We start from the raw sequence: 17,535 nt of genomic DNA on the forward strand, positions 1-17,535 counted from the left end.
ATGTGGCTCCTGGGGTGCCTGGATGGCTCAGTCAGTTAAGTGTCTGCCTTCAGCTCAGGTCATGATCCCAGGGCCCTGGGATGAACCCTACGTCATTGGGAAGCCTGCTTCTCCCTCTCCCTCTGCTGCTTCCCCTGCTTGTGCTCTGTCAAATAAATAAATAAAATGTTAAAAAAAAAAAAAAAAAAAAAGAAATGTGACTCCTAAAAGGCTTCAGATAATTTACTCTCCTTTTCCCTCTTTTTTCTTATGGTTTAGAAGGGGAAGATAAACTTTTTGATTCATGAAGAATTTGCTTACTAAGAAGTATATATCAAGCCACTGGCCTAATTTCCATCAAAAAAGAAGGAAGCTGAGAAAGCTGAGAATGCAGAGGAAGGTGGACTCCAGGTAAGTGATAGGACTTAAAATTAAAAAAAAAAAAAAGCAGGGGGGCCCTGGGTGGCTGAGTGGTTGAGCATTTCCCGTTGGCTCAGGTTATGATCCTGGGGTCCCAGGATTGAGTTCAGCATCAGGCTCCCTGGAGGGAGCCTGTTTCTCCCTCTGCTTATGTCTGCCTCTCTCTGTGTGTCTCCATGAATAAATAAATAAAATCTTAAAAAAAAAAAATAGCTGAAATTGTGGCCCATATAAACCTGTAAACATTTTTGTATAAAAATGATAAATAATAAAAAAGTTTCTTACTAAATCATGAGTGGTAAGAAAGGAACTTTGGGTAAGATTTTTTTGTTGATATTTTGGGTTTCTCATCTAGAGTGCAGAATATAATGCACATTTCATACATCATGTTATGGTTCAAAACCATTTTGAGTGTGTGGAAATATCATTAAACTTATGATTCTGAGCAAGAATGAGGATGATTTTGCTGAAGTTGGAAGTTCTTTTTTTTTTTTTTTTTGTCCCCTTCCCCCCCACACACACAAGTACTTTATTGAATTCAATTGCAGACTGATGTGTATATAAAATGCTGTGAGAGGAGTGACAGCCTCAGGCCATGGGCAGCTGCTAATAGCTTCCATAATGTTTTATGACCTCTGAAATTGCTTAGAAAATTATCAGTGATTCAGTGGCCAAAATAACAGTAAATGTAATGATCAGAAGGAGACCCAAGACCAGGGGCCAGATGTTCAGGCACTTGGCAATGGAGGCACAGTCTTGGGCCCGAATCCTATCACCCACCATCTTTTCTGGTCCTTAGACTTCATGGAATAGATGAATTCTGGGAATTCCGCACAAGTTCATGAAGATTTTGTTAAAGAGGGACCAGACTATATGGTTGGGGACTGAAGTCTTGCTGCAGATGTTGATCATGCTGGTAGCCACAGGAGCTGAGCTCTAGGGCACCCTGAGTACAGCCACCTTGTGCTCCTCCTTGAGCATCTCTTAGGTTGTGGAGATGCCGGTGTGGGCACTGGGGAAGAAGGGGTGGGAATTGCAGTTCATTAAACTATTAGATAGAACATGGATTCAGAAAGATGCATAAAATGTACTGTTTACTATATCATTTTGAAACAAATATGTAACCATTACAGGGTAAAGAAATAGTGTATTGTCAACACCTCAGAAGTCCCTTTTTATGTTATTTCCTAATCACTCCTGCTCCTTCCCTAAACCATCATCCTACCTTAATAGTAATCACTTTCTCAAATTTCTTTATATGTTTACATCTCAGAACAATATACTTTAGTTTAGCCCCTTTGTCTTTATATAAATGGAATCCTATTACATGTATTCTTTTTTTTTACATGTATTCTTTTGTATCTTGATTCTTTCTTTTAAGGTTTTAAGATTCCTTTATGTTGTCTGTGGTTGTAGTTCGCTCATTTTCCTGGCTCTATGATACCATGATATAAGAATATTACACAGTTTATCCATATGCAATATTGTTGATGGGCATTTGGGTGTTTCCAGTTTTTGAATGTGATGAACATCTCATATGCATAGAGTGACACTCAGTGGCTCTCAAGTTTGAGCCTGCAACAGAATGAGATTGCTGGACTCCACCATCAGAGTTTCTGATTCAGTAGATCTCGGTCAGACCCAACGGTTTGTATTTCTAGTAACTTCTAAACTGATGCTGTTGGTTCTGGGATCACACTCTGATAAGCATTATTTTGGATATATAATTGGGAATTGGTTTCTGGGCCAGAATAGAAGAGAATCTGCAATTTTGCTAGGTAATTGTTTTCTAAATTGGTGTACCAGTTTGTGCTCTGACTGGTCATGTTCGGGTGTGCTTGTTGCCCCACATCTCCCCAATACTGTGCTTCTGTGGTAGGGTTGTGGTCATAGCTCACTGTGCTTTTTATTTGTATTTCATGATTTCTGTTGTTGGTGAGTACCTGTTTTGGGGCATCTGGATTTTCTTTTTTGAAGTACATATTCAAGTCTTAAACCCACTTTTCTATTCAGTTGTATATTGAATCTTTCCCTCATTTGATATATAGAAATTTTTGTATTTCCAAATATAAATTCTTGGAACGCCTGGGTGGCTCAGAGATTGAGCATCTGCCTTTGGCTCAGGATGTGATCCATAGTCCTAGGATTGAATCCCACATTGGGCTCCCTCTGCCTACATCTCTGCCTTTCTCTTTGTGTCTCTCATGAATAAATAAATTTAAAAATCTTTAAAAAAAATACAAATTCTTTCTATATTTTATGTGTTGCAAATATCTTTTCCGTCTTTGTAGCTCACTTTTTTCATTCTGGTATCTTCTAATGAATTATAGTGTTTTAAACTTTAGTAAAAATGATCAGTCTTTTTAAATATATCTAATCTGTCATGTTTTAAGGGATCTTTTCCTTTCCTGGGGTCATGAAGGTATTCCGTATTGCCTTCAGTGTTTATTATTTTACCATTCACGTTTTTTTCTCTAGACCATTTGAAAGTGATTTTTGTGTGGCATGTGAGTTTAACTTTTTTTTTTTTTTTTTGCCTCCCATGTAGATATCCAGTTGTGCCAGCACAATTGAAAAGACTTCTCTGCAGTGCCATGTTTATCATTAATCAAAAGTCCATTCAAGCTCAGGTCTGTTTCTGGGCTTTCTACTTTGTGCCTATGGTTGGAATTGTCCTTGCCACAAAATCATGATGTCTTGATTACATAGCTTTATAATAAGTCTGAGATCTAAGTAGGGCTTTTTACCTAGTGCTTTTAAGCACTTTAGAAAAAAAGATTTTATTTTGAAGAAATCTCTACACCCAATATGGGGCTCAGCTTAACGACCCTGAGATCAAGAGTCACATGCTCTATTGACTGATCCAGCCAGGCACCCCTCATCAAGTACTTTTTAGAAAAATGACTGTAAGCTATTCTTGGTCTTTGCAGTTTCAGAATCAACTTGACAGGCCTTTTTCCCTCCCTACAAAACAAAAACTGTTGGGGTTTTAATTGGGATTACTTTGAAGCTATAGGTCAGATTGGAGGAAATAACTATTTTGGTGAGTCCTAAAATTTTCCCTACAGAAATGTTTACAACTTTTTTTTTCAGTAAGCCCTTCATCCAGTGTTGACCTTGAACTCACAATCCTAAGAGATCAAAAGTCACATGCTCTACTGACTGAGCCAGCCAGGCACCCCAAATGTTTACAACTTTTTAAAAAGATTTATTTATTTGAAAGAGAGAGAGCATGTGCATGCAAGAAAGCAGGGAGAGAGGAGACAAGCAGATTCCCCACTGTGTGTGGAGCCCTACATAGGACATGATCCCCGGACCCTGAGATCATGACCTGAGTCGATATCAAGAGTTGGGTGCTTAACCGATTGAGCCACCCAGGCACCCATACAACTTTTGTTAGATTTACTCCTGTAGTTGGTGTTTGTGGTTTGAAAATAGTATATAAATATAGTTTTATTTTTGTTGTTAGTCTATAGAAATATATACAGTTGATTCTCGTTATTTGCAGATCCTGAATTTGTGAAGTAACATAATCTCCAAAACTTATTTTATTTATTTATTCATGAGAGACACAGAGAGAGAGAGGCAGAGACACAGGCAGAGGGAGAAGCAGGCTCCATGCAGGGAGGCGGATGTGGGACTCAATCCTGGGGCTCCAGGATCACACCCTGGGCCGAAGGCGGTGCTAAACCACTAAGCCACCCGGGCTGCCCTCAAAAACTTATTTTAATCCCCAGATCTCTCAGCAATTTCTCAGTGTTCTCAGGGTCATTCTTGGACATGGGTAAAGCCTTACAAGATTTGAGTTGCTCAATAGGCACATTCTCAGCTGAGATGAAACAAGGAGTGTTCTGCCCTCCTTTTTAAAGTTTTTATTGAGGTATGATTGAGGTACAACGTTGTTAGTTTCAGGTGTGCAACATAATAATTCCGTATTTGTACATTTGTTCAGGAAATGCTCAGCACAGTAAGTCTAGTTAACGTCATTCGCCATACATCGTTACAAAATTTTTTCTTGTGAGATGGGGAAGGGCTGGATATAGATAGGAAGCCAACAACTTCTAGCTGACGGTGGACGAAGTTGTAGACTTATCCAAAGGCTTGCACCTTCTTCCTCAGTGGCAGAGTCCTTTTTTTTTTTTTTTTTTTTTTTTTTTTTTTTTTAATTCATGAGAGACACAGAGAGAGGCAGAGACATAGGCAGAGGGAGAAGCAGGCTCCCTGCCAGGATCCTGATGCAGGACTCGATCCCAGGACCCCAGGATCACCACCTGAGCTGAAGGCAGATGCTCATCCACTGAACCACTCAGGTGCCCTGAATTTTTTCTTGTGGTGTGAACTTTTAATATTTACTCTCCTAGCAACTTTCAGATATGCAATATGGTTATTAACTCTCACCATGCTGTACATTTTATCCACATAACTGACTTATTTTATAACTGGCAGTTTGTAGCTTTGATTCCCCTCAGGCATTTTGACACCCGCCCTGCCACACCCCACCTCTGGCAATCACCAATCTGTTCTTTTTGTCTGTGAACTTGTTATTTTGTTCCAAGATTCCACTATATATAAAGGAGATCATATGGTATTTGTCTTTTTCTGACCTGTTTCATTTAGCACAGTGCTGTCAAGGCCATTCATGTTGCAAATGGCAGTATTTCATTCTTTTTTATGGCTGAATATATATATATGTATATATATGTATATCACATTTTCTTTATCCATCTGTTAGTAGACACTTAGGTTGTTTCTGTATCTTAGCTATTGTAAATAATGCTGCAGTGTACATGGGGGTGTGTATATATCTTTTAGAGTTAGTGGTTTTTTTTTTCCTTCAGATAAATCCCCAGAAGTGGAATTGTGGATCATATGGTAGGTCTGTTTTTAATTTTTTGAGGAACCTCCATATTGTTTTCCATGGTGGCTGTACCAGATTGCATTCCCATCAGTAGTGTACAAGGATTCTTTCTCCACATCCTTGCTAACAGTTGTTATTTCTTATGTTTTTGACAGAGCCATTCTCAGATGTGAGGTGGTATCTCCTTGTGGTTTCAATGTGTGTTTCCCTGGGCATCTTTTCCTGTATCTGTTTACCATTTGTATGTCTTTGGAAACATGTCTATTCAGATTCTCTGCCCATTTTTAAATTGGAGTGTTTGGATTTTTTTTTTTTTTTTTTTTTTTTGCTATTATGTTGTAAGAGTTCTTTTTCTTTTTTTTTTTTTTCTTTTTTTATGATAGTCACAGAGAGAGAGAGAGAGAGAGAGAGAGAGAGGCAGAGACACAGGCAGAGGGAGAAGCAGGCTCCATGCACCGGGAGCCCGATGTGGGATTCGATCCCGGGTCTCCAGGATCGCGCCCTGGGCCAAAGGCAGGCGCCAAACCGCTGTGCCACCCAGGGATCCCTGTAAGAGTTCTTTATGTAGTTTGGATGTTAACCCCTTATCAGACATATGATTTGCAAATATTTTCTTTCACTCAGTAGATAGCTTTTTCATTTTGTCAATAGTTTCCCTTGCTGTGCAGGAAGCTTTTTAGTTGTAGTCACATGTGTTGATTTGTGCTTTTTGATTTGTTGATTTGTTGATTTGTGTTGCCTTTGCCTTTGATGTCAAATCCAAAAATTCATCACTGAGACCAATGTCAAGGAGCTTACTATCTGTTTTCTTCTGGGGTTTTATGGTTTCAGGTCTTACATTCAAGTCTTTAATTCCTTTTGAGTTAATTTCTGTGTATGGTGTAAGATAGTGGTCTAGTTTTATTCTTTTGCATGTAGCTGTCTGGTTTTTTCAATATCATTTATGAAGACTGTCCTTTGCCCACTGTGGTTTCTTTATCATAATTTTTGAAAGATTTTTGATGAGAGACCCAGAGAGGCGGAGACATAGGCAGAGGGAGAAGCAGGCTCCCTGTAGGGAGCCCGATGCAGGACTTGATCCCAGGACCCTGGGATCATGATGAGGCAAAGGCAGATGCTTAACCACTGAGCCACCCAGGTGCCCCTCTTTATCATAAAATAATTGACTAAATAAGCATGAGTTTATTTCTGGACTCTCTGTTTCATTTATCTGTGTATCTGTTTTTATACCAATGCCATATGGTTTTGAGAACTATAGCTTTGTAATATAGTTTGAGATCAGAACATAGTGTCTGCAGCTTTGTTCTTCTTTCTCAAGATTGCTTTGGCTTGGGATGCCTGGGTGGCTCAGTGGTTGAGCGTCTGCCTTCATGCTCAGGGCGTGATCCTGGGATCTGGGATGGTGTCCCACACAGGGCTCCCTTTGAGGAGCCTGCTTCTCTCTCTCTGCCTGTGTCTCTGCCTCTCTGTGTCTCTCATGAATAAATAAATCTTTTTTTTAAAAAAAAAAAAGATTGCTTTGGCTCTTCAGGGTCTTGGTTCAATACATATTTTAGGATTATTTGTTCTGTTTCTGTGAAAAATATGACTGGGATTTTCATAAGGATTGCATTGAATCTGTAGATGGCTCTGGGTGGCATGGATATTTAAACAATATTGATTCTTCTAATCCATGACAAAGAATATTTGAGGTGACCATAGACTATAATACTGGAAGTAACAAGAATTGACTATATGTATATTTTTGATATTGTCTTTGTATCAAATAGTCTTGCTAAAAACTCATACATTTTAGTAATTTACCTGTAGTCTTTTGGGTTTTCTATATGTATAATCACATTATACGCAAAATGACACTTTATTCCCCCATCTCCAGTCTTTACGACTATAGTTTCTCTTTTTAAAAATATTTTATTTATTTATTTGAGAAAGAGAGAGATAACACAAGAGAGGGGAGGGTCAGGGAAAAGTAGACTCCCTGCTGAGCAAGGAGCCCTATGTGGGGCAAAATCCTGGGACTTTGGGATTATGACCTGAACAGAAGGCAGGCACTTAACAACTGAGCCACCCCGGTGCCCCTAATTTCTCTTTTTTGCTTTACTCTGCCAGCCAGGATCTTCAGTACAGTGTTGTATAGAAGTCGTCCTGTTCATAATCTCAAAGGGGGGCACCTGGGTAGCTCAGTCAGTTAAGTGTCTGCCTTTGGCTCAGGTCATGGTCCCAGGGTCCTGGGATGGAGTCCCTCTTCTCCCTCTTCTCTGCCACTTCCCCTACTTGAGCACACTCTCTTTCTGTCAAATAAATAAATCTTTAAAAAAAAAAAAATCTCAAATGGAAAACCTTAACTATGGTCTCTGAATCAGTTTTTCTTAGGTATCCCTTATCAGGTTTCTCTTTCTAGTCCAAGACCTTTTTGTCATGAATGGGTGTTGAATAGTTTTTAATCTGTCTTTTTTTTGTATCTATTGAAATGATTATATGATTTTCTTAATGATTGATATTTCTAATGTTAATCTTCCCTTTTCATGGAATTAAGTAAGCCTCTATCATACTGTCCTTTTTCTATGTTGCTGACTTGAGTTAGCTGATATTTTGTTTAGATTTTTATATATGTATTCATTAGTGAGCTTGATGTAAATTTTCCTTTCTTAAAATGTCCTTGTTAGGTTTTGTACTAAGGTTATGGCCAGGGCAGCCCGGGTGGCTCAGCAGTTTAGTGCCACCTTCAGTCCACGGGGATCCTGGAGACCTGGGATTGAGTCCCACGTTGGGCTTCCTGCATGGAGCCTGCTTCTCCCTCTGCCGGTGTTTCTGCCTCTCTCTCACTCTCTGTGTCTCTCATGAATAAATGAATAAAAAAAAAAAATAAGGTTATGGCCAGTTTCCCCAAATTACCTGGTTTTATCTAGATTCGGGGTGGGTAGTGTTCTTTTTTTCTTTTTTTTTTCTTTTTTTTTTTTGTGTTCTTTTTTTCAAAAATAATTCTGAGGGGGTGCCTGGGTCGTTTAGTTGGTTGAGTGACTCTTAATTTTGGCTCAGCTCATGATCTCAGGGTTGTGAGATCAAGTCTCCTGTCAGGCTCCGTGCTCTACATGGAGCCTGCTTGAGAGTCTCTCCTTGTCCCTCTGCCCCTCCCCTGTTCTTTCTCTCTTTCTCCAATAATAATAATAATTTAAAAATTAAAAAAAAAAATTTAAAAGCTTTTATTTATTTATTCATGATAGACATAGAGAGAGAGAGGCAGAGACACAGGCAGAGGGAGAAGCAGGTTCCATACCGGGAGCACAACGTGGGACTCGATCCCGGGACTCCAGGATTGCACTCCGGGCCAAAGGCAGGCGCTAAACCGCTGAGCCACTCAGGGATCCCATAAAAAAGAATTCTTAAACTAGTTTATGTGAGATTGGCATGAATTTTTCCTTGCACTTTGGTAGATCTTGACAGCAAGACCATCTAGGCCTGGAGATTTTGTTGCAGGAAGGTTTTTATTACTGTTTATTTTTGCTGATGGTTAATGGACTGTTCACATTTTATACTTGTGTAGTTTGGTAAGTTTGCTTTTCTAGCTGTTTATCCATTTTACTTGTATCTTCAAATTTATTTTTATCATGTTGTTTACAGCATCTTCTTAGGATCTCTAATGATGTGTTTCCCTTTTCCCTCCTAATATTGGTTTTTGGCCTTTTCTCTCTCTCCTTGATCAGTTTCATTGACTGTTAATTTTATCTGTTTTTAAAGAACTAACTTTCCTTTTTTTATCTTCTCCATTATGTTTGTTTTCCATTCATGCAAAAAAGAATTAACATTGCAGGCCTGAGACTGTTTGCCTTAGAAAGTCCTGCTTGCAAAGTTGGCTCTTGACTGGTGTCTAGAAACTTAAACTTCGGGAAGGTTCTCATCATTTCCTGCCTCATAAGAGTAGTTAACTGTGCCTGAGCTGTTTGTACAAACAATGTGGTTTATACTGAGCACCTGCTTCATTCTAGGAATCTAAAATTTTGGTGTGTGATAGGCAGAGGATGCCTGTAGGACCAGCTCCCAGTGAGAACTTTGCCCCCCCGAGTCTCTAATAAGTTTCCCTGATAGACAACACTTCACATGTGTTCACATAATTCAATGCTGGGAGAATTAAGGATACCCTATGTGACTCCCCTGGGAGAGGACTCTTGGAAATATGCACCTAATTTCCAGCAGCCTTTGCCCCATGCCCTTTTTCTCTTTACGGATTTTGGTTTGGGTCCTCTTGCTATAATAAATCTTAGCTGCGAGTACGAGTAAATGCTGAGTCCTTTGAGTCCTATCTAATCATCACTGGGGGGGAGTAGTTTTGGGTATGGTTGACACACCATTGTGAATGGCAGGTATTTCTATCAGAGATTGAGCTGCTTATTGTTCTTGAAGCATAGTTGTTTTTTTTTTTTTTTTTGAAGCATAGTTATTATTAGTCTGAGTCCTTGAGCTTATTTTTTTTAAGATTGTATTTATTTATTCATGAGAGACACATACACAGAGAGAGAGAGGCAGAGACACAGGCAGAGGGAGAAGCAGGCCCCATGCAGGGAGCCCGACGTGGGACTCGATTCTGGGTCTCCAGGATCAGGCCCTGGGCTGAAGGAGACGCTAAACCACTGAGCCACCCAGGTGTCCTTATTTGTTTAATTTCACCCGTGTTAAAAGATATTTTAATGCAGAGATAATTTGATTCTCTCCCTTTCCCAATTGCTCCTCAAATTTAAGGTCTTTTAGGGGCGGTGCAGTTAAGAAACCTTATCCTCCAAAGATATCGGCCAACCAGAAGTCTTCTACCCTCTTGGGGATCCAGAGTAAGATACCTAGTGCCAGTCATCCAGTGCAGTGTCATGCCTCGCATGGTTGGACCCGAAAGAACCGGTTACAAGAATTGCGTATCAGGTGAGCTTATAAGTTGTCATCTGCCTGCAGTGGCTTTTCCATTGTTCTCCCTTCTTGGTTAAAATGAGGGGATGATTCTTATTGTCCTTTGTCAGTTAGTCAGAGACTTTGATGGCAGAGTGTTCAGAAGAAAAGATTTAGGAATCTGCAGACTTAAAATCTATCATTCTGTTTTCATTTACATTCTTTAATTGTGCCCACATGTATAAGCTATAAAGAGTCTTCCAGAAAAAGTCCAAACATAATTCGAGAAAAATTATCATTTCCCAATACTCTTGATTAGGTCCATCAAAGGCATTTATTTATTCATTCAACAAAAATGTATCAGGCCTTCTCTTCCTAAAGGGCTTTTTTTAAAATTAATTTTTATTTATTTATGATAGTCACACACACACAGAGAGAGAGAGAGAGAGAGGCAGAGACACAGGCAGAGGGAGAAGCAGGCTCCATGCACCGGGAGCCCGACGTGGGACTAGATCCCGGGTCTCCAGGATCACGCCCTGGGCCAAACACAGGCGCTAAACCGCTGCGCCACCCAGGGATCCCCAGGCCTTCTCTTCCTTAGAGCCTCCTGCAGAGGTGGTAGCCATACCATACTTGGTTGTCATCATAGCCTGGCTCTGACCTCTGGTGAAGCCCAAGATCATTACAAAGAGGACCAAGAAATTTATCTGCTACCAGTAAGACCGGTGTGTCAAAATTAAGCACAACTGGCAGAAATCCAGATGCATTGACAGTAGGGTGTGCATAAGATTCAAGAGCCAGATCTTTTTTTTTTTCTTCAAAAGATTTTATTTATTTGAGAGAGAATGAGAGAGAGGGTACAAGCAGGGGCAGCAGCAGAAGGATAAGAAGCAGGCTCCCCACTGAGTAAGGATCCTGATGTGGGGCTTGATCCCAGGACCCCAGGATCATGACCTGGACCGAAGGAAGATGCTTAACTGACTGAGCCACCCAGGAGCCCCTCAAGGGCCAGATCTTGATACCAAACATAGGTTATGGGAGCAACAAGAAGAAAAAACACATGCTGCCCAGAGGTTTCTGGAAGTTCCTAATCCACAGGGTCAAGGAGCTTGAAGTCCTGCAGATGTACAACAAATCCACTATGCAGAGATTGCTCACAGTATCTCCTCTAAGAACTGCAAAGCCATGTGGAAAGAGCAGCACGGTAGGCCATCAGAGTCACCAGTCCTAATGCCAGACTGTGCAGCAAAGAAAATGAATAGTCAGCTTATGTGCATATCATATTTGTGTTAAAACCATAAAACTACACAAAAAATTATCAAGTGCTTACTTGGTCAGGTGGTCTGCTCAGTGCTTGAGCATACAAGGTGAATAAGACATTCTTCGTCCATGACCTCATGAAAACTTAAAATCATGTTGGCTTGACAGACTGTTAAGTCATACCAAGAAAGCATGATAAATGCTTTAAGACAAGAGGATGTTGTACTGCAGGCTCACATAGCTAGAACAGCTCCATTAGTGTGGCCAGAGGAACTTCTGGAGGAAGTGGGGTTTAAGTTGAGTCTTAAAAGATAATGTAAGAATAAGCCAGATAAAGGGCATGAGGAAGAAGAATGTTTCAAGCTGAACCTGGAAAAGACAGACCTTGAACTGGCCAGGACAAGCCACCTTTTTTGTGTGTGTACCAGGCATTGTGCTGGGTACTTGGGATACTATAAGACATGGTCCCCGTTCTCAGGGGCTCACAGTACAGAGCCTATTGCTGAGGCTTGGTATCATAACATTATATTACAGTAAGAGTGTTGAAGATACAGAGCTACTCACTGTGTTTGGGTTGGGGAAGGTCCAAGAAGGCTTCACATGGGAGCAGGCATTAAAGATGAGCCTTGATGGATGGGTAAGTGGGCATTTGCTAGGTGTTTTAGGCAGTAAGAATAATGTGAATTAAAGCATTATCATGTACTTCCTTTCCCTCAACTCTGAAGTCTTCACTGACAAAAGACTTTATATTGAAAGTATTTTTCAAAAATAATCAACTTGGGGGGTACCTGGCTGGCTCAGTCAGTAAAGCATGTGACTCTTATCTCGGGGTTGTGAGTTGGAGCCCCACAATGGGGATAGAGATTACTTAAAAAATAAAAATAATAAAAATCATCTGCTTGATCTTGGCTTTATAAATCTGTCCCATCTTATGCTCTATTTGATGCAAGATTAGCTATAATTCACCTTTTGACTCATGCTAGCATCTCTCACCCTGGGACCTTAGTTTCCCTATACTGTTCAGAAAATTGTTGACCCAAGTCAAATGGAGTTATAAAATGTGTATATATCCTTTCTTCCCTTCTTTCAGATGCGTGGCCAGAAAGTTCTTATATTTGTGGATTCGAATGACTTTTGGAAGAGTATTTCCCTCTAAAGCCAGGTAGTATTAGCTCACACCACCAAACTTTTCTGAGTTCATTCTAGGTTTTTGTTTTGTATTAAGCCCACGTGTAACCTTCTCCTCCTACCCAGCCTCCAGCAGGCATATGATATAATGGTACTAACACATGTTAGTTTGACCGAATGAGTGTATGAAGAAATCATAAGTAAACCAGGATAGCTAAGACCATCTCTGAAAAAAAGTATTTGCCCAAAAGTAAATAATCTCTTTCAGGGCACTGTTGAGACTTGTCACATTGATTTGATCTAGGGCAGAACCTGGGGGGAAAGTTGGCGCTGGCAAGGGGCATGAAATTGTAGTTGAGAGAATGTCCCTGGGCCACAGCTTCACTGTGTTTGGGCCACTGCCCCTTGCTGCGGAGTTTGGCTAAAAGTGCTTCAGCTGCAGCATAGAGAGTGTATTGCAAGGGGAGCCAGCAGGCTCAGGGTAGTGGTTGAGCCTGCATGAGGTAGTGGGGTTGGAGGGAAGGGGTCTATTTTAGAGGAATGGTAGGGTCTATTTTAGAGGAGGACTTGGCAGCTATTGAAATGTAAGCTTTTTTTTTTTTTTTTAAATGGCAGTGTTGTGGGTTCTTAACCCCTCTACTCTTCCCTTATTACAACCTTTCTTGTTTCACTTTTCTGACATCGTGGCTTTCCTAATCTGGAACATCATCCAAATCTTTTCATTCAAAGTCATTTAAGCAAATTTGGCCTGTGGGTATCCTCTGAAATCTTTTCTCTGAATATACCACGTGGGGGGCCATGCTGTTCCCATTTCCTTTGTGTGTCTTTATAAGAGAGGCTCCCAGTGTGATAGCAATCCATCCCAGCTGCAGATGTTAGTCATAGTTCACCTCTGCTTCTCCTTCTTCTCCTGGGCCTTGGCCCTGTCCTTTTTCACTTTCTTGGCAGCTTTTCAGTGCCTTTAAATAAAGTTGGTTTTTTTTTTCATTCAGCTGAGTCTTTTATTTATCACTGCCCCCCTCCCCCCGCGTTAGCTTAGAAGTTTTATACTCCTGTTCTTTTTACTGAAAGATATGTATTTTAACATATACCCTAAAGAATATTATATATATATATATCTTTAATTTATCAGTCTAATATTAATTGGCCCTTTTGCCCTCTTCCCAAAGAAGGCAAGGTCCTTAGAACAGTTTAATTCTGTCCCCATCCTCCCTTATATGCCCTTATTGTAAGGTATTTAATTCGGTTTATATTTTAAAATCAGCAGGGCACCCAGATGGCTTAGTTGGTTGAGCATCCAACTCTTGATTTTGGCTCACCTCATGATCTCAGAGTTGTGGGATTGAGCCCCAAGTCAGGTTCCATGCTCAGTGGGGAGTCTGCTGGAGATTCTCTCCCTCTCCATCTGCCCCTCCCCCTGCTCATATGCACGTGCACTCTTGGATAAATAAATCTAAAAATATATATAAAATAAAATTTGCAAAACATTATTCTTGTTTTATATAGTTAACATTCATTTAGACTTATTCACGTATTTACCCCTCCTCTTCTTTTTCTCCCTGCATTTCCAGGTTTCCATCTGTGATTATTTTCCGTCATTGGGACATCCCTGATCATTTGCTTTAAAATAGATTTGCTTGTGATAAATTCTCTCATATTTTGTCTAAAAATGTTTTATTTCACTTTCATTTTTGAAAGATATTTCCCTGTATAGAGAAAACTGGGTTGCCAGTTTTTACCCCCAAATATTTTGAAGATATTTCATTGTCTTATGGCTTCCATTTCTAAGTTGTTAGTCTAATTATTGCTGTTTTGAAGATTCATTATCTTATTTTTCAGAGTTTTAATATGATATGCCTAAGTGTTGACTTATTTTCTTAGAGTCTTTTAGCTCATTCTGAGATAATAGGTTACAGAGTTTTGTATTTTTTGCTTTGTTTTGTGAATACATCTTTCTGGCTTACTTTCTTTGTCCATAGGCATGCTATTCTTCCTTTCCTTTCTCGTACAATAACTTTGTAAAGGATATGACCTCAAATTCTTTGTTGCTCATTTTTATGTGGAATTGATCTTCCTGAATTTTTTAAAGTGAGTCAATCAAGATCAGTTAACTTTCCTATTTCACGGATTCCCATTTCAGTTTCATTTGTAGGGTTAAAAAAATATGGCAGCTTGCTCTATGGAATATCTGGTTCTGTTTCCCTAAAACATTTGGTCTGATCCTCTATTCTTGTCTCTTTTGTCCCTCTCCTGCTCAATTTCTATTCTACTTCCAGCAGTTTTTCCTCATTTATGAAGCTGTGTCCTAAAAGGGAGCCTGGCATGTATGTTGGTTCTGGGACTGCAGGGGCTGGAATGCTCCAACTGTTTCAGTTATGTTCACATGAGCCTTGGTAACAGAGAGGAGAAAGCTCCTCCCAGGTTCAGCAGCTAGTCTCAGATGGGGCCTCTTGCACTTTGCAATGACTGTTTCGAGGTTTTCTCATTCTCATTTGAGGTAGTGTTAGATGTCACTCTCATTGCTCTTCCTTCCTCCTGTAGAAATGTAATACCTTGCAGGTCTTTTGACTATGGATGGTTTGTCCTGGCCTGCTTGCATTTTGGATTCTGGGGATACCTTGTCACCTGGTTTTGTTGTGATTGATACATGAATTTTTTATTTTGCTACCTGTTTGCTGTATTTTATGGGGATTCAGAGACTAGAAAAACTATGTTGTTCCCTCTACTCTCTTCCCCAAATTCTTTTCCTACTTAATTTTACTTAATACTTGACCCATATTTAACTAGAAATGTCTGTTTAAGTAATACCCATTTATATTCTGAGTAGCTGGAAAATGCTGATTATATTAGTTAGAAATGCATTTGACTCTAAGAGAAAGCCTGACAGTGGCTTTAACAAATTGGGATTTGCTTTTTCTCATAAGCAGTCTGGAGGTTGGTGTTGGTTTAGCTGCTCAGTGAGGCCATCAAAGACTCAATTTTATTACCTTTCTTAGTTTATCAATTTAACATATTGGCCCTTGGTCCTCAGAGATGACGCGGCATAGTTACAAAATGACTATTCTGTTTTACACAGGAAGGAGTAAGGAAGGATGGTGTCAGATCTTTCTTACTCAGAAAAACGCTTTCCTGGAAGCAATCAGCTGCATTCTGCTTCTGCCTCATTGTCCAGAGCTGTGTCACTGGCTACTTTCTGCTACAGAGCAGTCTGGGAAAGAAACCTTTCTATCCTCTGCAGGGAATACCTGTGAGGAGGCAGAGGCTTCACAGTGGGTGTTGGGTTAGCCAGTGACTGATGTCTGCTTTAAAATAACCGCTTTATACTCTTTACTTTCTTTGCTCTTCAGTGGCAGCAGGGTCTGGAGGAAAGAATACTACATTGGAATTTGGGAGACCTGAGTTTTGGCCCTAGCCCAGACCCTAGCTAATTGTTTGATCTGGGGACAATTATGGCTCTGGGCCTTAGTTTCTCAAATTGTAAAATGAGAGAGTAAAAATATTGCTTTTTCTCTAGGCATCTACCAGAATTCGAATTTTGATACTGTGTTGACTTAGAAATTTAGGATGGGGCGGTTTTTTGTTGTTTTATGTTGTAATCTCTTTTTAAATCAAGTGGGTTGTTTGTTACTTTGGGGAAAATTGGACATATTGATGTTTGCTTTTTTGTTTTGGTGTTTTTCATGTTATTTACTACTCACTTTTTGGAATATTAGAGGAGAATTATACCAGAGAATGCAGAGTAATGCTTTTATGTTCTTAGAGATTGTTTTAACTTTTATAAACTGCCATTGTTTTGTCATTAATAAACTGAACCAAAATGGCTATCAAACTAGTAGGGCAAAAATAATGCAGTATATGTCCATATATAAGATAGTCTTAAATATGAGATAGTTATTTTCCTGAAGAGATCTGAACAAAATTTTTTGGTTAACTTGGGAAGTAGGTAAAACAGTCATGTCCATTTACAGTATTTAATTCATCAAGATTTCTTCCTCAGCTAATGGCCTTGCTTCCTATTTTCTTGATAGAAACAACAGAAGAGACCCGCATGAGTTCCCTCCATCACATCCACCCACTGCCAGCATCTATCACCATGCAACCTGCTTTCCCACCATGAGGCAGGTGAACTGTCCTTGCTCTCATCTGTGGCAAAATCTTCGGCTTTTGTACCATGTTTCCTTCGTGACTCCTCAAGGCCATTACCCTAGCAATTTTTTTTTTCTCTTTTTCTGCATCAGTTTTTCACTCTTTACTGGATCGTTTGCACCAGCATATGATACCCTTATTTCTCTTATCCTAAAATTTAAAAAAATCTCTTCAACCTTATGTCTTCCTGCAGCTAGCACTCCATCTCTTTGCTCCCCTTTATATCAGTCCCCTGACAATATTCTGTGTCTCCAACACGTCTTATAGTCTCTCTTAAATCCATCCCACTAGACTTTAGATTCTACCCCTCCACCAAATTGTTTTTGTTAAGGTCACTACATTTGTCCAAACCAGTTATAAATTTGGAAACTTCTTCTTACTAGGCCTACCAGGAAGCACGAGACAGTCGTTATTCCCTTCTCCCATAAGCCCTCTCTTCTTCCAGCTTCCAGGTTACACCATCCTCCCATGGCTTGCCTTCTACCTCTTTGACTGCTCCTTCTCTCTTTTGTCGATTCCTCCTCATCTAAATATCCTGTGCTACATCTTTGCATTGCTTCTGTGTACCTCACAACTGTGATGATCTCATCAACTCTCAAAATGATTCCCAAATATATACACCCTGCCCAGACCTCTCCCTTGTCCAGACTGCTACATATGTGACAACTCCACTGTGTGTCTCATAGATGTCACAACTTAATGTGTTCAAAGCCAAAATCAAAATCATCCCCACAAACCTCTCTACCAAGCTTTCTCCCTCCCAGTGAAAGGGAACTCCAATATTTCCAGGAACTCGAGTCAGAAACATGGGAGTCACCTTTGACATTTCTTTTTCTCTCACATCCCAATTTACAATGTCAAATACCAAA

The 17,535-nt window shown here is 39.9% G+C and overlaps 1 protein-coding gene across 38 annotated transcripts in view; it reads left to right on the forward strand.

Annotated features, from left to right (window-relative positions):
• Positions 1-17,535, forward strand: part of SFI1 (SFI1 centrin binding protein) — a 97,508-nt gene that overhangs the window by 10,208 nt on the left and 69,765 nt on the right. For 9 of the 38 annotated variants that reach the window (XR_011994696.1, XR_011994697.1, XR_011994698.1 and 6 more), the window contains 3 exons: positions 259-390; positions 9,995-10,168; positions 12,483-12,554. Coding sequence is in view for 26 of the 38 variants with exons in the window: in XM_025985984.2 (XP_025841769.2) it covers positions 284-390; positions 9,995-10,168; positions 12,483-12,554 (353 nt within the window). In the remaining 12 variants the exon portion in view is untranslated. Of the gene's footprint in view, positions 1-258; positions 391-2,947; positions 3,030-9,994; positions 10,169-12,482; positions 12,555-16,548; positions 16,643-17,535 lie in introns of all 38 variants that reach the window. The other 29 variants (XR_011994694.1, XR_011994695.1, XM_072723237.1 and 26 more) reach the window with 7 other exon arrangements.

The sequence above is a fragment of the Vulpes vulpes genome, chromosome 10 (genome assembly GCF_048418805.1).
Source record: "Vulpes vulpes isolate BD-2025 chromosome 10, VulVul3, whole genome shotgun sequence".
In the NCBI taxonomy this organism is placed as follows: Eukaryota; Metazoa; Chordata; class Mammalia; order Carnivora; family Canidae; genus Vulpes; species Vulpes vulpes.